Genomic DNA, 18,308 nt, shown 5'->3' with positions numbered 1-18,308 from the left:
CGTTGTCTGCTGGTTGAAGAATGTTGACACAATAGGACTCAAGGCAGATCAATGCGTCATTATTATTTTCATTTATTCATTTGACTTAAATGCAGCTGTAACTACATACACCAAGGCAAGGCTGGCATAGGGCAGAATGCTTGTACCGTATTTTCCGCCCTAAAAGGCGCACCTAAAAACCTAAAATTTTCTCAAAAGCCGACAGTGCGCCTTATAGGCCAGTGCGCCTTATATATGGATCAACTGATGAATTTGTTGATCCATACTGGTTGTACACAGTGCTCTGCCAAAATGTTTCAGTACGTTTTAGTACGACTAATAAATTACAAGGTCGCATCGCTTCCCAGCATTACGGCAACTGTAGTCAGGGGGCGTCACCGAATAGCTGTTGTACCCGCGAGGCTATTTCCTGTCAAAATAGGCTGCTCTGTTAATGTTTCGAGTAAATCTACGGATCGATATGGAAGGGAAACATAGGTAAGTAGTACCAATGCGTTAGATCGAACTTTAGTCAGTTCCGATCATTTTATAGGAGATCGTTTGAGAAACGCGATTGTTTACACTTTGCTGAGGCTCATGGGAGATTGCGAGGTGAGGCTCGTGAGACTTTGCGGATGGCTAATGCTATTGCGATAGCTGCTATACGTACCAGGCTATTTCATGTCAAAATAGGCTGCTCTGTTAATGTTTCGAGTAAATCTACGGATCGATATGGAAGGGAAACATAGGTAAGTAGTACCAATGCGTTGGATCGAACTTTAGTCAGTTCCGATCATTTTATAGGAGATCGTTTGAGAAACGCGATTGTTTACACTTTGCTGAGGCTCATGGGAGATTGCGAGGTGAGGCTCGTGAGACTTTGCGGATGGCTAATGCTATTGCGATAGCTGCTATACGTACCAGGCTATTTCATGTCAAAATAGGCTGCTCTGTTAATGTTTCGAGTAAATCTACGGATCGATATGGAAGGGAAACATAGGTAAGTAGTACAAATGCGTTGGATCGAACTTTAGTCAGTTCCGATCATTTTATAGGAGATCGTTTGAGAAACGCGATTGTTTACACTTTGCTGAGGCTCATGGGAGATTGCGAGGTGAGGCTCGTGAGACTTTGCGGATGGCTAATGCTATTGCGATAGCTGCTATACGTACCAGGCTATTTCATGTCAAAATAGGCTGCTCTGTTAATGTTTCGAGTAAATCTACGGATCGATATGGAAGGGAAACATAGGTAAGTAGTACCAATGCGTTAGATCGAACTTTAGTCAGTTCCGATCATTTTATAGGAGATCGTTTGAGAAACGCGATTGTTTACACTTTGCTGAGGCTCATGGGAGATTGCGAGGTGAGGCTCGTGAGACTTTGCGGATGGCTAATGCTATTGCGATAGCTGCTATACGTACCAGGCTATTTCATGTCAAAATAGGCTGCTCTGTTAATGTTTCGAGTAAATCTACGGATCGATATGGAAGGGAAACATAGGTAAGTAGTACCAATGCGTTAGATCGAACTTTAGTCAGTTCTGATCATTTTATAGGAGATCGTTTGAGAAACGCGATTGTTTATAGAGGGCTCGTTGGTTATTGGCTAGTGGATGCATACCGCAACCCTAGTCAACCTCAGTTTGATGCAGTATAGCTTCTATTTTATGCGCCTTATAAGCCGGTGCGCCTTATATATGGACAAAGTTTTAAAATGGGCCGTTCATTGAAGGTGCGCCTTATAACCCGGTGCGCCTTTTAGGGCGGAAAATACGGTACTTTTCAGCAGACCCCCCAAAATAGCATGTTTGTGCAACCATTACCATGTCTGGTGTTTGCTTTTACACAGCGCCCGGTCGGCTGCTAAACGTCGTCATCAGTATGCCGCTGATGATGCAACAGCGGAAACGGAGACGCTGTTATTTTGAATTTTTTGCTGTTTTGCTTTAAATGAGCCCATTTGTGCCTGAGGTGGCGACAACGTGGCAAATAAATGACCCGTTCCTCATTAGTGTGACTCCAATCCAGTTGCTGCTGCATTGGAATGTTATTTATGATTGCCAACAAACTAACGTGGCTGCATCCAGAGTTGAGCTGCAGGTGCCTGTCAACACCCGGTGAGCCTCAAAGTGGTTCTTTTTTCACGCTCCCGTAGCAGACGCAAATAAGCTGACGTAGGAGATAAAACAAGTGCTTTCACGCCCGTGTTAATGAAGGTGAGCATTTCCACAGCAACCTCCCTGTTGGCAAAGGCAAAGACATGGCTACCAAATTCCATTGATCTTTGTGGCGGGATGGCAAATTTCTCCCAAAAACCAGACCTTTATTTAAATGATAAGTCTTTAATGAAAAAAAAAATAGTTTGAGTTTACATGCATTTTAGGTCGGTAGAATGCTAACAGATGATTGCACATTTTGCAAATTCCCAGCGCAAAAATGAAACAATTTCCCGGCCACACACGGCGACCTATCCGCTTTTCTTATCTGCGTGTGGCTCTCCAAACTGTCGGACCGTGAACGGAACGGTCGCGGGTGGAACGGCACAAACTGCACGGTTCGCACAACGAGCTCCTTATCATCATGGTGATGCTCACGCAAGGGCACCCGAAGGCCGATTAACACCAGAGAAAACGTGTCGATATTATCTCGTTAGCGGTAGCGGCACGACACATTGCATGCCCTGACATACGTGTGCGTGCATGTGAACAAGAAGCCTCGCTGCGGGCTTTGCAATACATAGTGGCTGTGTGTCACAAAGGTGCAAACAGAGCACAAAAAAAGGCCTCAAACTGTCGCCAGCATGGCCGCCGACATGTCTTGTGACCTCTCCCGTCATGCAAAGCTCACCAGTGTCAAAGAATCAACTCTGCAGGCCTCATTTGGCTTTTTCTTTAGCTTTTAGGGCTGACACCCTTAAGCGGTAGACCTGCATTCAAAGAACGACGCGTACATTATCGAGCTAGTTTGTTTTCATCACGTAGATTTAGACAGCGTGGGACTGGAAAAGATTAACCAATTATTTCCCCCCCTTTTTTAAGTATTCTGGACGGGATACAAAAAAAATGCAAGCATTTTAAATGCTACTTTTTGGTGGTTCGGAACAGATATGAGATGTAACTGTAAATTTATCCGGCGGAACATTCTCATTGTGGTCACGCTGCACAAGGTTGCACACGTTCACTTCGAGCAGCGTGTTTGAACGCGAGCGTGCATGTGTGCGCGCTCGTGCACGTGCTTGCCCACAGGAGTGGCGGTGTTCTCTTGGTGAGCTGCAGTCCGCACTCCGCCTCCAGCCGTCAACTTGCAGGCACTGGTTTGGCTCGAAGCCGCAGTTGCCCCAAATCGAGCGGGGAGCAGCAACCGCAAATCGGACTCCCGACACTCCCCCTGAGATCAGCGGTGAAGTCGGCGGCGTCGCGCGGTTACTGAGGCTGGCCGGGAGCCGCTGCTCGGTTCGGCGGGAGGTCGTGCGAGCATGGCTTCGCCTCCGTGCGGCAACTTGGACTCCGGCCTGGAAATCAAAACTCGCTCGGTGGAGCAGACGCTGATCCCGCTTGTGTCTCAGGTAAAGTCCGCGCGGCAACTTTGCGTGTTTTGCCATGTTTTTTGTCTTGTCGTATAGGAGCGCGCGCGCACTTTAATTGTTGTTGTGTTTCTCCGGTGAAAGCGTGAGTGAAGCACATGAGACTTTTTTTTTTCGTGCTCACGCTGGTCTGTTGTTGGGCAGAACCTGCAAGATTGCATAACGTAACACATCGTGTGCATTTTACTAACAACTAGGCGCACGCACAAATGCACCTTTTTTTGCGTGTGCCTGCTAAAAAGTTTCCGGAAAGTTTGCAACATTCCACGCACGCCGATTGGAGGCGAATGCTCAACACACAGCATGTATCCACCGTTCTGACTTGTAACATGCGTGTGACTGCTGAACTCAAAGTTCCCAAACATGTTAATGCTTGACTCTCAGCATTCACGAGGAGTATTTTTTGGGTGGGGGCGGGGTAGTGTGACGGTTTGAAGCTCAGCATTTACTCAGCATTCACGTTTTGGATGTAACGCTTGACCCTTGCTAACCCAAACTAACCCAACCACGTGTGTATAAATGCTTGACTTTTAGCATTCACACATCTACTGGAACAAGTTTGAGTATACGGAGGTGACGCCAACCGTAAGCGGATTTATTCATCGTAAAACGATAGATTTTAATCCTATTTATGCCGCGGAATTTAAAGATGCTTTTTGCATGGTTGAAACGACTTGAATTACTTTTAATAATTCCTTGCAGCATTTATTTTATTGTGCTTCAAAGATATTTTTTTTATTCCTACCTTTCTTTCCTCCGTTTCCGTAGCAACAGATATTGCAAAGAGAATATTTTCCAAGGACTGCTTTTTTTGAATGACGTCATTCAGTCAGAAGTGAGAGAAGTAAGCATTTGGAATTAGCCGTCCGAAAGCTTGTCAGTGACACATTTGTAACGTGAAGAGAAGGCAAACAAAGCAACATTGACAAAATTGCCAAGGCATCGGAGCTTAAAGGGCCAATGGCTTTCTTAAGGTGGACTTTTTGTGTTGTTGCGGCGTTTGATGTCTATCAGGCAGGAAATGAGAAAATCTGCCATCTCGTCTGATCCTTCTGCTGTCTTTTTCCGTTGCTATTCCCGAGTCCCCTTATCAGGCGTGATCCCTCCCGAGCCCGGCGGGCGACTCCCGCCTTTGCACACGCACGCCGGATATGCACGGCACATGAACGCTGTCCCACCCAGCTTTGCTCTATAGACGCATTTTTATTGATTCTTTGTGCTTCCATTTCCCCTTTTTGCACTTCCTGCCCGCCCCTTCTCAGCTTGCCTTTAACCACATGACTTTTCACTTCTTATTTGCAACACTGAGGAGGCCTTTTGCTTTTTTTTTTTGTCCCACCAAAGCCTCGGGCTACAGGAAGTCACTCTGGGTTTTTTTTTGTTTTGTTTCAACCGATGTCGCCGCCGCCGCTGCATCTCCATACCAATGGTAGCGTACCAGCTGGGATGTAATTAGACCTCACGTAGAGAGAATGGCAGCGGCGTCAAAGCCTTGCTAACGTGGAGGCTTTTATCGGTGGTCTCAGGCTCTCACGAGGTGTTTGGAGTTTGATCAGATGGGAGAACAGCTAAACGGCTGTGACAGGGATTTGCTTGGCTTTTTTCCAGAATAATTGGGCCCATCAAATGAGCCCTCTGCCCAAGTATTTTAGCATCAAGTCGTGCTCACTTGATGTCTGAAGTTTGGTAGTGCGATATTCAGCTAAATGGGCCCATATTTGACGACACGCCCACCCCTTGCACATCATCAAGAGAAGCGATTACGAGGCTTGTTGTTTTGTCGTGTGACTCAAATTGGATTGCATATTTTTAAGTCCCGACAAAAGCTTCCAGGATGCGATTTGCGCGGAGCTTCCACATTTGTTTTTGTCCCTCCAATTCCCGCATAAGCCGTTCTTTCGCCGCGGAAAGCCAAAGCGGCCTCGTCACGCGCGTTCCCGCGCTGCCGTTCAAGGCCGCTGTCGTTCTCGAGACAGTCGTTCCCGAGACAGTCGTCCTTTTGTGTGTACTGTAGTGCCAATGCGCTGGCGGGGTTTGTGTGTCTTTGCGCTTTGGAATGCGCGCTTGTTTGCTTTGCGTCAACAGAAAGCGGAGGGATGTGCGGCGCAGATCAACGCCATCCATAGCCTTATTTACACCAACAAAGTCATTCAATTTTCAGGAGGTTTTTTCTTTTGCTTTAATTGTATTTGGATTTGATTTTTTCATTCATATGTAATTGTTGTATTGCGAGTCGACCTCGCTATATGTTCTTTATTTTGCCTTTTAAAAGCGAAATGTCCGGACCAAGCACGCGGGAGGCTTCAGAATAGCTTGGTAGCTGCAAAAGTGCTCAAGCTGGGATCTGATTGGCTGGTTGGGCGATGACATAGGCAGCGCGCTATTACCAGGCAGGTGATCTTTCTCCGTCCGTGCATCTTTGTTTTCGCAGCCGAAAGTGTGAAGCGCTCGCTGTCGGCGACGCTCACATCCCTGGAGTCGCCATCGATTCTTTTGCCTCTCGTTAAGTGCTGATAAAAGGCTCCATCGACTCCATGCACTTGGTCGTGAAAAGTGTGTTTTTCCGGCGGGCCAGTGAATCAGAGCGACCGAGGGTTCTCGCTTATCTCCAGCGTTGCCAAGGCGCATTGTTTTCTCGTCCGGTCGGCAAGCCAACAGCTTCCAGCAATTGGCGTACTTTAGCGGACACGCTGATCAGCTCGTTTTTGCCCATCCTCGTTTGATCCCGCAACGTGCGAATGGCGTCAAAGTGGGTTCATAAAATCCTTGTCAGGCCATTATTTTTATGCAAAAAAAAAAAAAAGCTGTGATTGCAGCAGAGATGGGAACTCGAGTCACTGTGACTTGGACTCGAGTCGACTCGAGTCGCTGTTTTGATGACTTGTGACTTGACAAAAAATGAAAAAAACTTGAGACTCGACTTTGATTTGGAAGTTAAAGACTCGTGACTTGACTTGATTTGAGACACGATGACTTGAATGACTTCAGTGTTATTTAGTTTAAGTTTTCAGATTGAATATAAAATTAATAATACATTAAAAAAAATAATATCGATAATTCGGTAGGAGCGCAGGCTGAGAATGGCGTTGTCATGATTGGATCACTACCCTGTCAATCAATCAGTCGTTCCCTCTCTACCTACCGAACGTGTTTATTGGAGAGTCACGCCCCTTTATATCAGACATGCGCAAACATGTCTGCGCGAGCGGTACCGCGAGTCATCACCTTTGGCTATCGCAGTTACTTTTATGACGGCAAAAGACGGACAGCACAGTGCGAGATATGCAACAAAAACATTTCGGGCAGCCAGACGACAACTTCAAACTTTGTCCGCCATTTGAAGAGCCATTCTGCCAAGTAAGTGCTTTTCATTTATCTAAATAGGTATGTGTATATAGCTTTAATGCAATGAATATGATGATGAAACTGAATTAAGTAAATATAATTTAATATGGAGCAAGTTAATAAATAAAAACGACACTTAACTTGACTTGGACTTGACTTGACCTATTTAAGGACTTGACTTGACTTGCCCAAGAAAAAAATGACTTGGGACTTACTTGAGACATGAAGGTTAAGACTTGAGACTTACTTGAGACTTGCACATGTGTGACTTGGTCCCATCCCTGGATTGCAGTGATGAAAGCATTCATGATCATCGTTCTGTTGTTGGTGCGAAAACGCTGGCACGGCGCAGGTACAGTGCAACTATCGAGAAAGATGCGACTTATCTGATGGCGACATGGCGTCACAGTTGCGAGTCGTCCATTTCCACTCATCAGATAGACAGGAAGTGCTCTTTATCAGCTGGGTTGTGGCGGCTAATGTAGTGCTGTGGCTCTTTGCCCCCAAGCCCCGCCCCCCACTCTCCCTCAACTTTCAGTCTCTGTCAACCGTTTGCAAGGAATGAGATGAGACAGCTCAGACAGTTGTCATTTGCTGCTAGCTACGTTAGCGCTCTTTGTGACCGCGGCCGTGCTTATGGACGACATCGATGGACGACATCCGCTTTCCTCATTTTGTTTCCCATCGCAGAATGGCTCGCCTTGCAGGCCTCTCAATCTTTAATCTCAGTCCCTCCGCTGTGCCCCGATCAACTCCAGCTCGGTGGCCTCGTGGGAGAGTGTCCGCCCGGAGACTGGAAGGTAGTGGGTTCAAACCCCAGTCGGGTCATACCTAAGACTATAAAAATGAGACCCATTGCCTCCCTGCTCGGCACTCAGCATTAAGGGTTGGAATTGGGGGGTTAGATTACCAAATGATTCCCGGACGCAGCACCGCTGCTGCTCACTGCTCCCTCGGGGATGGGTTAAATGCAGAGGACAAATTTCACCACACCCAGATGCGTGTGTGATGATCATTGGGATTTTAACTTTAACTCATTAGCTAGGCGGCGGCATGAAAGCCGAGCCAAAGGCGACAGGTGTCATGACATGAGACAAACCTCTGCGTTCGGAGTGTTGAAGGAGAAAAAGTGCAGCGGCCGTCGTCCTTTGTTGTGATTCTGGAACCTGCCGAGGAGAGATAGCGTTTTATCAGCTGGGTGATAATGTGGCGCTTCTGTGAGTGGACATCATCCAACCTCGGCATGTAAGATCATATCAGACACTCCGTCCCGTCTCGTCACTATTTGTGGGCCAGATAACGGGGGGGGGGCTCGGACAAACTATCAATAAACGAGTCACCCACTTTCTATAAATAACGAGCCGATCGAGAGAGGAAGCAACTTTGAGCAGTGCACCTTTGGAAAGTCTGCCCCTGACACGAGTTTCACTGAAATTGAGTCAGATGAACGCCTGAATTCATCCACTGGGAGGGGCCTTCCTTCTCATGTTTCCAGCCCATGCGTACTGTCGAGGGTCAAAAGTCTCTCGAGTGCTTTACAGGCCTGAAGCAGCCCAAGTCGTCTTCGTCCTTGGAGGCTTAACTCTGGTTCTGATGTTTATCTTGATGAATTGACGCCGTCATTCACTTTTGTCTGGGGGTTTTATCTTTCTGAAAAGCACAAGCCGAGAGGCGAGAGCGTTTCCTCGAGGCGAACTCTTTATAAGTAGTGGTGGAGAGTCACGCCAGTCGGCTTTTGTGTCTGGGCCGGGCTGCTTTCTCTTGCTGATCCTTTTCTTCAGCCGAGCATTCTATCGCTGTGGGAAGCCGCGTGCTATTATTTCTCCATTACTTGTAATTAGCCATCCCGATGACTGATGGAATGTTCTCCAAGGCTGAGTTGGCAAGCGGTCGGGCCGATCCTGCCGAGGACTTTATTGAATTACCCGCTCATTAAACTCCGCTCTGTAGAAAGACGACACAAGGGACGACATGTGAGCAGCTTGTTTGGACCAACTCTTGTTTTGTTGGTTGGTTTGTTTGGGTTTCATTGGAATTTCAGTTCAAGGTCCAAAAACCAGGTCTAATCCAAACGATTAGTGTTAATGAGGACCAAACTCCATGCAGTTTTCCACATAGTCATTATCAACAATACAAGACACTGTTCTTGTGTTATCCATTGCCTAATGTAATGCTAACGCGATACGCTAAGCTAAGCAGGTGTCGAACGTTGAGAGGCTTTTGCCGTCACGGTTCCAGCTCCAGCTGGATATCGATTCCCCGCTCGCCTTTGCTGTCTTGCTTCAAATCAGATCGCATCTGACGCAGCGAATCGAGCGCGCGCTGCTTCGTATTTGTTCAGCCGCACACGCGGTATTAGCCCGTTACGTATCTTGCGGATCGTGCGTTCGCCGTTGTCGTCCATCGCGGGTATCCATCTACCGTTCCCTCCCTCGGCTGCTTTATCTCTCGTTTGTTATCAGCTGCGGCCGGCTCCTCTTCCTCCGCTTCCCGGACTTTTATCAGCCCGGCAGATGACGTTCCTCGTCCTTTTTCCGTAAATGCTCCGGCGGGGCAAGGTTCGGGAAGTCACAGCGGCCGGCCAAGCTGACTGCGGCATGGCAACGCTGCCAGGAAACAAATCAGCGCCTCCTGCGTTTACACACCCAGGCACATGCTTGCTCACAAAAATGAATAAAAAAAGAGATATTGAATAGCATATACACTGAGAATAAAAGGAATACGTTTTGTGCTGACACCCACTATAAATACCTCACATTCTTGCTGGGCAGAAATTGGCCAAAGATCGTCCAATTTTCTTTCCAAATTCTGGCTTGGCTCTCAGAGCTGTCCCGGCTTACAATGGTGGGAGCGTTCAGCACCGATGAATCGTGCAAAGTAGCTACGGACGCGACACAAGCAGGGTCCAAAAATGCAATCCGTGTCAGCCGTGTCGTCTGCTTTCTGCCGGCATTCCAGTCCTAACTGCGTGCGTCTCCCCAGCTGCTTTTGTTTTCCGACTGATTTACACCGGCGATGCGTTCCTGACTCTCAGGAGATATTCATATTACATACTCACGAGTATAGTTAATCACTTCACATATTATTTTCACTTTAAACTGCATGAGGGCGCACGAGGCCTGTGGAATAATTAAAACCGCAACTGACAATGAGTTTGACCTCAGCGCTACATGTACTTCCGGAGTCAGCAGCGGCGTTGTTTATACACGGAGGACAAAGATTTTGATGGATGTAATGATTTGGACTGACGCTGATGGTCTGATAAACTTGTTATTTATGTTATAGTTATTTGAATAAAAGTTAATATGTTACGTTAGGCACGTTCTCAGTTCCTCGTTTGTGTTTATGTAAAGTTAGCATACTGTATCGTTTAGCCTGTTGTTGCCTATTTATGTCTGTAGATGTCATGTTGGATTTTGTCAAATAAAGTACCCCCAAAAATGCGACTCCGGTGCGACTTATATATGTTTTTTTTCTTCTTTATTATGCATTTTATGGCTGGTGCGACTTGTACTGCAGAGCGACTTATAGTCCAGAAAATACGATAAGACGGGTATGAAGTGTTTCCAAACAGTTTCAACGCAGTTTGCGACTTGGTTTCTTACATAAACAGCTTCGGTACTTTTCTCTGCATAATGATAAGTGTGCAAGCAATTAATAATCAAGTGATGATTCATTGACTGGAGGCATACATAATAGATGGACTCAGTAGGAGTTGCGTCAAGCACCCTTGGGTGGCCTTTCCCGCCCACTTCTATTTTTACCGGGCCTCCGCCAAGGCTGTGCGATGCGCTCCTGACTTGACTTTTGCCGTCCAGATCACAACGCTGATCAACCACAAAGAGCGTCCCAGAAAGTCTGAGCGCACCCTGGTGGCCATCCAGCGCGTGGGCCAGGCGGTCAGCGTGGCGGTGGGCCGCTTTGTCGCCGTCGGGGAGGCCATCGCCTTGGAGCACCATGAGCTCAAGGACGAGATGGGACACGCCTGCTTCGAGGCGCGCCGTGCCGGTATGTTGGCCACAAAAGAGTCAGGATACACGCAAATTCTCCCACACGTGCGTTGTTCTTGGTCCCACGTGACTTTCTGCCTTGTCTTGTCCTGCAGGGGACACCATAGCCCAGCTGACAGACCCGGGCCCGGTCTGCGTTGTTCCCTCGCCCTCGGTGACGGTGTTCAGCGACCGCTCGGGTATGGTGAAGGCCGCCCGGCTGCTGCTGTCGTCCGTCACAAAGGTTTTGGTGCTGGCCGACCGCATCGTCATCAAGCAGATAGTGGCGTCGCGCAACAAGGTAACTGCCTCCGCTAGCTCAACGCTAGGAAAATTAGCATCAGCATAGCCTCAAGCCATTTGAACACAAACTGTGTAGCAACACATGTAGACAGCCGATATCAGCCCCTAATGAAAGAGTTCTCTCTCTCTCTTGCGGCAGGTCCTGGTGACTCTGGAGCATCTGGAGTGCGTGAGCACCTTCCAGGACTTTGTGCACATCTTCAGCCAGTTTGGTAACGAGATGGTGGACTTTGCCCACCTCACCGGCGACAGACAGAATGTGAGGACGAGTACGCTTCAACTCTGCGTGTCGAGTTCCCTTTGGGAGCAGCTTGCACCTTTTTATGCGTCGCTGCTAAGCGGGAGGAAATAATGACTAATAATTACATGGCCTTTGTGCTAAATTGCCGAGAGAGCGTGTTTGATTCTTTTGTCACTTGGCCAAATCTTCCTCGTGCCCAGTTGGGTTTTGAGAGGTGCAATTTGTGTCCCTCTCGTTCTATTTTTGTGAGATCCTTTTCTGTTATTTTGGATTTCCGTTTTGTTTTGATATGTCCCCTCATAGCAGCACGAGAGACAATTGGCAGGAGCCACTTTTGACCACCCGCGTGTCTGTTGCAGGACTTGAAAGACGAGAGGAAGAAAGCCCGTATGGCGGCGGCTCGGGCTGTGCTGGAGAAATGCACCATGATGCTGTTGACGGCCTCCAAGGTAAAAAGGCTCGCCGTCCGGATGAAGCTGAGCTGAGGCCTTTGACCCGTTTGGCTTTGGCGGCCGCAGACTTGCCTGAGGCACCCTGACTGCGAGTCGGCGCGCATCAACAAGGACGCCGTCTTCCAGCGGATGCGCTGTGCCCTTGAGCAGGTCGTGGACATCGTCACCGAGGCCCGCGGCTGCTCCGAAACAGTCCTCCCCGCTAGCATCTGCGATGCCGTCAAGGACTACAAGGTGCGCGCTATATCCAGCGCATTTGTCCACCGCCCGCGATCTAATGACCAGACTCAGAAAGTAGGTGACTGAAATATTTGCATTGGCTTTGGGCAGACGAGCGTGGAGAGCCTGCGCGACAAGCTGGCCGCCTCGCCGTCGGAAGGCGTGGGCCGCCGGCTGGAGGCGCTGGTGGAGCGCACAGAGGATTTCACCGACTCGCCGTACACGGGACACCAGCAGCGCCAGGCCATTCTGGCTCTGTGCCAGCTGGCCCGCCAAGACGCCCGCCAGCTGCTGCACGCCTGGACCCAGGCCGTACGGAGCTTGCTTTTCCTTTCTGGGTTTTCCGGAGCCGCGTGTGAAATGTCTCCCGTCTTGTTTTGCGCCCGCTCCAGCAGCAGTCGCTGCAGGCCAAGGAGACCAGCGAGGAGTTGGAAGTGGCCATCGCCAAGTCGTGCCAGAGCGTCAACGACCTCAGACGCGAGGTGACAAGTCATCCGGCCTGTCTGCCGTTTGTTAGCATTTGGCTAATGGATGATGTGGCTGCTTTCAACCTGCACTTCTGCGATTTTGGCATCTCAGCTGCACAAGGTGGCGGTGGGTCGCGCCTCGGAGCTGCTGAGGATGCATGCCGAGCACTCGCCGCTGCGTGCGCTCAAGGCTGCCGGCGCCGAAGGCAACCCAGAGGCGGTGGCGCAGTATTCCCGAACGCTGAATGAGCAAAAGGAGCAGCTAGTGGAGGTACGACGACGGCCGGGGGGTGGCAAGTAGTGTCGCCGACCCCCTTCCCAACGGCTCTACCCACCCGCAGAACTGTCGGCTGCTGTGTCACGTTTGCGGCACCGAACCGCTGGAGATCACCTGCGTGCACGCCCAGGAAACCTTCCACGTGATCGGCCCGCAGGTAAGCGCCACATTGCTCAGTGGAAACCATCCCGCTGTCGCCTGTATTCCGGTTGGCCGCTGCAGACAAATGACGTCCATAGTTTTTGAAGCCAGCCCGTGCGCGTCTCCCTCATCTAATCGTGTTTGCTGTGGGAAATTGTCCGTGCTGGTAATTATCCGGCTCGGTCCTCCGGCGTAATGACTACACGGCCGCCGAGGTGAAAAGTCGAGCCGTCTGTAAGGTGGCGGCACCAGGCGCTACGCTGTTAGCCCAACAGGCTAATTGGCTATTAATGAAAACACCCTCCCGGGGACGACCTCATTTCCTGTAGGACGAATTAACATTGATTTTTTTTTAACCTTTGCTGATGTTTTTATGCAGGTTGTCATGATGCCATTTTTCCCTCACTGTGTTATACAATAGCAATAATACATATAATGATAGTCATGATACCAATTATAATTTTACGTGTTTTTCTCTAGATCGTTTCGGCGGCGCAGACGCTTGCGCTGCACCCGTCCAGCAAGATCGCCAAGGAGAACTTGGACGTGTTCTGCGAGGCCTGGGAGTCTCAGCTGGCCGACGTGGCGCTCCTGCTGCGCGAGATCGACGACGTCTTGGAGGGAAAGCGAGGTGTGCACGTTGATTAACTTGTGAATTGCTAAAAACAACTCTCTGTCCGCGATAATGGAAACATTCAGCGGCAAGGTCGTGCTGTTGTTGTCTACGTGAGGCCTTCAAAGTGCAAGTTGAGGAATGCCGATGAGCTAAAGCCCCATCCGTCCGCTTTTGTGCTTACAGGAGACAAAAGGGCCTATTTGTCCCTTCCCAGAACCGGAGTGAGTCGCCTGCCGTGCACCCATGCATCCTTCATCACGGCATGGTGAGATACACTTTTGTTTTGGTTCTGTTCTTCCACCTTGCAGAAACACGCCGCCAACACGAAGAGTGCCAAGCCCGTCAAGTTGGACGCCGAGGTGAGGCCACGCTGTCATGCTACCGTGCGTGATCGATTGTCGCCCTAAACCAGATCAAACCGGCAGCACCTTTGTGCTGGTCGTGCAGGAGCAGAGCGACGTGGCCAAAGTGGGCTTGGAGCTTCGACTGCTGTCGTCCGACGTGGACGCCGAACTGGAAAAGTGGGAGGAGCAAGAGCAGCAGGTGGTCCGCCACAGCCAGAGCGTGGCCAGCATGGCCTACAACATGTACCTCTTTACCAGGTTGACTTGTCAGCACAACGTCCTGTTTCGTAGCTTGGTCTTCATTTATTTCTCTGCTCCCCTTTCCCAGAGGCGAGGGGCTGCTCAAGACCACGCTTGATCTCTTCCGCCAAGCTGAGGTACTTCTTCTTGTACGTCTTTCCTGAGGAGCGACCCAATTTTTTTTTTCCAGATCGGTTCGATTACTTTTCCATTCTTTGCAGTCGGGCTATTTTACACTGGTTTCTGAGGGGGGGATGGGGGGGAGAAAACAGACAACACCCCAGAAGTGAGAAATCATTTTTCTTGATGGACCCAACGCATCATCAGGCCATTTATTGTTGTTGGTCTGTTCTTGACCTCCTCCCGCCTTTCAAATGATGTCATTTGTTCTGAGATTGTTTCTTCAGAAACCGAGGCACGCTCCCCCTTCTCGCCTTGCAGAAATCACTTTCTTCCTTGCTCTTGTCCTCTTCAGGTTCTGTCGGAAGAAGGACTCCAGCTGTGCTCTTCCCTGCAAATCTTCAGCACGCAGGTATTTACCGGCAAAACAGCGCCCCCTGCTGTTTTGCCATGTTACGCAATAACACGGTGAAAGGGAACTGGAAAGTTTTGGAAGGGCTCAATGTGTGTTTGGAGCAAATGCCTTCAAATTTCCGGGTTGCAGGAAGCAAGTGACTCCTAACCTGAGCTGAACTGAAAATCATGACAAAATCTTGCTATGTGTTCACCGAAATTTTCTTTCCATTTTTTAAATCTCTTTTCAGCTGGTTGGTGATGAGAAGTCGGCATTGATGTCCAAGGTGGAGAAGCTGCTCGTGTTGTGTCAACAACTGCAGGTGGGGGCCAGGACCCCCGTGCAGGGCAAAAGCGCCACCTTCCAGAAGGTACCACACAGCAACACATTTGATGCGTTGACTACCTCTTGAGGGCTCCTGTCTTGTCTCTATAGGTGGACTCTTCCATTCAGACTACCAGGAGCATGTTGACCCTCATCCTCAACATTCTTCCAGCGTGTAAGCCCAATGCAAAGGTAATTCCAAAAAAATAAGACAAAATTGATAATTAGAGTTTAAAAAAATTAATGGTGTAGTAGAAGTACCGCGAGTGCGTTGAGAACACGTATTAGTACATGCAAAACAAGCGGAATATTAAGGCTATGGAATAAATGCTCAAACGGTTTTCCATATCCTCTTGTGGCAGTCCAAGTCAGAGCGGAGCAGCCTGGACTCTCCGCAAGATTGGCGCCCGAACACCTCCACACCCGTCCGAGACGGCGAGGACATCCTCAACAACGATGGCAACCGCCATGACGAATTTGCCGTCAAAGCCTTCGAGCAGCACTTGGCAGGCCTCAACCTGCTGGAGAGCAACTAAAACGAACACTGGAGCCTGTGGGTCGCGTCATTAGACCTGACGGCCCCACGAGGGCGACAAAGCTGCCGAAATTGATTGAAGAACTTCAGTTGAGCTTTGTGGCGTCGCCCATACTTGTTGTCTTGTACAAACAGTGGATACAAGGTGACACACCTCTGTTCAAAATCTTGTCATTTAAAAATAGACAAAGATAAACCATTTAAAAACTCGAATTTTAGTGAAGCCTTTTCAAAAGGGCATTACAAAAGAGATCAAAAGTGTGCACACCCTCTTAGAACTGAGGATGTGGCTGCGGTCAGAACGCCTCAATGATGGAAAAGTTTTTAAATGGTTTATAGGTCTATTTTGACTCAAAAGAAATTGCATATTTGAACACTGGTGTGTACTTTTTACATCCACTGCATCAACATGATTGTCTTGTGCTATGTGTTTTTGTGCCAGTTTTGCGCTACACTGTTCCACACTATGTGCCACATAAGGACAACCCAGTTAAATATGCCAAATATGATCTTAAGGAGAAATTTATTAGGTGTGTACGTGGAATGGTCGTGATCGATTTTGTGTCTAGATGCTTTTTGTCTCAGAATGTGAGCAGCTAAGGATGCTTGGTCGGACGTGAAGAAGTTTAGTTTTGGATAAAATAATTAAAAGCATAACACGAAGAATAAATAATAAACAATATTTTTTATTAAATCGCTGTTGCTTGTTTGATGTGATGTATACAAAACTAAACATGATTTTACATTCACCTAAAACTAAACCATAAGGCTTTGAAACTAAAATGTTTTCAATATTTACAACCTCCAATAGGTCGGGTACAAAACTTGAGAACGGAAAAGACGCAACAGGAAGTCCACCATATCAGGCCATTTTGCCCATTTCCAAAAGTATAGAAAAAAGAGGCAAATGTCAAAGAAGTCAGTGCATCAAAGACCGAACGGCTGATGAAGTGCAGCCATCCTGAAGGCACGGCGCAGCTCTTGCACAATTTCATGTATGTCGTCACGACGGCTGCGTTATCGCCGTCGTTTGTGTGGCTTCCCGTCCGGCGACAAGCTTTTCAAAGTCATCTCTGCTCAGAAGGTTCTCCGTGATGCTTTTGCTCTCCTCAAACTTGGGCAGGATGATGGCGATGTAGCCATTCGTGGATGGCTGCACGCACAAACCACTTCAAATCAAACTGACGTCATGACTAGATGAACGTTCTTAAGCTTCAGTTACCTTCTCCTGCAAGAGAGCAGGTCTTTCCAGAATGTTCTCGTTGACCTCCAGCAGATGTCCCCTGATGCAGCTGCCAAATAGATTGGGATGACTGGGACAAAATTCTCCACACACGAATTTGGGATACAAAACCAGAGGGCTCACCTGTAGACCGTGAACTCAGTTCCATCCGTGCACGATATCCGACACAGTGGTGCAAATTCAGTAAGGAACTGTCCGCCCTGGTGAACACAAAGCAATAAAAGTGAGTACAGAGGCAGGCTGAAATGCAACACATCCGGGGTGCTAACGTTACCCGCTTGGACTTTCCAGACACTTTGTTGTTTAAGCGGCTGCAGCTTTTACTGATCTGGTAATTGATCTTAGTGATGGTTCGCCCTTTCTCCAGCAGCGGGTGGGTTTCGGCCAAGGTGATGACGCATATTCTGAAAGAAGAACACAGACACAGTTTTTTTTTTATGTATGATCAGCTATTATTTAATTGTAGAACAACAAATAGTTACCTGTTTGAATGCTGAAGAATGCAATGGTCTTCACATGGCTTTCCCTTCATATCTATAAAATGTATGCATTACATAGAAAACTCACAATAAATCAATGATTTAAATCATTGATCAATTTTTAGCTTATATTGTTTTCCATTACTGCAGTGTCCTGACTTGTGAAACACATTAGTATTTCGATATTTTTGCAATAGTGACAACTTAAGCCTCAAGTCCACTTTACACGGCGGCTAGGCTAATAGCCTTACACGAGGACCACTTTGTTTTTATTTACCGGCTCTATACCATCGTGTGTAGTAACGGTCGATCACCGAAGGCGCGGCGGCGTCACCAACTTTGTGCTCCACGTCGTCGTCCATGAAATGGATTAAAAGACAACTACGATGTTCACCTTTCTTGTTTCTTGTCGGACAGTAAACAGTGTACCACAGAAAGACGGTCCGCTTTCAAAAGAGACATGCAGAAAATTGTTCCGCATTCTATGTTCCGCGTGTATAAAAAAAAAAAAACAGACAGCACTTTTGCAATGCCCAACCACAGATAAGCAACTATTTGTAAGTATTTGTCTTGACCAAAACATCTGTTATACCATTGCAAACCGTTTCCATGTGTCATAACTTTCGTCAAAATACTCTATGTGCTGAGAAATACTCAACATTGTTGTAACAGCATGTTTTCCGTTGTTTTAGGAGTAGATCTGTCTCGTGCAGTGCACCAGCCGCCGTCCTCTTGACATTTACACAGACAACCTGACAAATTTCGCCTGCAAGTGTTTGGCTTCACCAAGCAATCAAGTAAGTGTCGTCTATTGACTCTAGTCAACCTAAACAGTTTTTCACATTGTCCACAAGATGTCAGAGTAGTACAACCAACATCTGTGTTGTCCAACCATTCCAATTCCCAAAACTGTGGGTGGCCGAATATGCTTTTTGCACAGTAAATGTGTTTTATTTTTGTATTTAAGTTCATTTCAGAATCTATTCATTTGAACTTTTACTGCCGTTGGATGAAGT

The 18,308-nt window shown here is 48.0% G+C and overlaps 2 protein-coding genes across 5 annotated transcripts; one reads left to right on the top strand and one right to left on the bottom strand.

Annotated features, from left to right (window-relative positions):
* The first annotated feature begins 3,216 nt into the window (after positions 1 to 3,216).
* Positions 3,217 to 16,266, top strand: ctnnal1 (catenin (cadherin-associated protein), alpha-like 1). 4 transcript variants are annotated; one of them, XM_037263857.1, is made up of 19 exons: positions 3,217 to 3,545; positions 10,727 to 10,916; positions 11,014 to 11,198; positions 11,340 to 11,459; positions 11,801 to 11,890; positions 11,960 to 12,127; positions 12,224 to 12,424; positions 12,508 to 12,594; positions 12,692 to 12,850; positions 12,921 to 13,013; positions 13,478 to 13,628; positions 13,797 to 13,834; positions 13,922 to 13,972; positions 14,061 to 14,215; positions 14,286 to 14,346; positions 14,673 to 14,729; positions 14,962 to 15,081; positions 15,147 to 15,227; positions 15,398 to 16,266. In XM_037263857.1, the coding sequence occupies exons 1-19, from the start codon at positions 3,456 to 3,458 to the stop codon at positions 15,569 to 15,571; spliced, it is 2,271 nt and encodes a 756-aa protein (XP_037119752.1). In that variant the 5' UTR covers positions 3,217 to 3,455; the 3' UTR covers positions 15,572 to 16,266. The 4 variants fall into 4 exon arrangements, with proteins under 4 accessions (XP_037119752.1, XP_037119753.1, XP_037119751.1 ...); XM_037263858.1 differs by having other exon boundaries at positions 12,505 to 12,594; positions 14,286 to 14,334; XM_037263856.1 differs by having other exon boundaries at positions 12,505 to 12,594.
* On the bottom strand, positions 16,237 to 17,734 carry abitram (actin binding transcription modulator). The gene is made up of 6 exons (XM_037264240.1): positions 17,570 to 17,734; positions 17,296 to 17,347; positions 17,088 to 17,217; positions 16,937 to 17,013; positions 16,793 to 16,862; positions 16,237 to 16,723 (listed from the first exon to the last, which is right to left on the bottom strand). The coding sequence occupies exons 1-6, from the start codon at positions 17,652 to 17,654 to the stop codon at positions 16,574 to 16,576; spliced, it is 564 nt and encodes a 187-aa protein (XP_037120135.1). The 5' UTR covers positions 17,655 to 17,734; the 3' UTR covers positions 16,237 to 16,573.
* Positions 17,735 to 18,308: the final 574 nt, after the last annotated feature.

The sequence above is a fragment of the Syngnathus acus genome, chromosome 11 (genome assembly GCF_901709675.1).
Source record: "Syngnathus acus chromosome 11, fSynAcu1.2, whole genome shotgun sequence".
Taxonomy (NCBI): Eukaryota; Metazoa; Chordata; class Actinopteri; order Syngnathiformes; family Syngnathidae; genus Syngnathus; species Syngnathus acus.
This window is presented reverse-complemented; position numbering and strand designations above follow the sequence as displayed.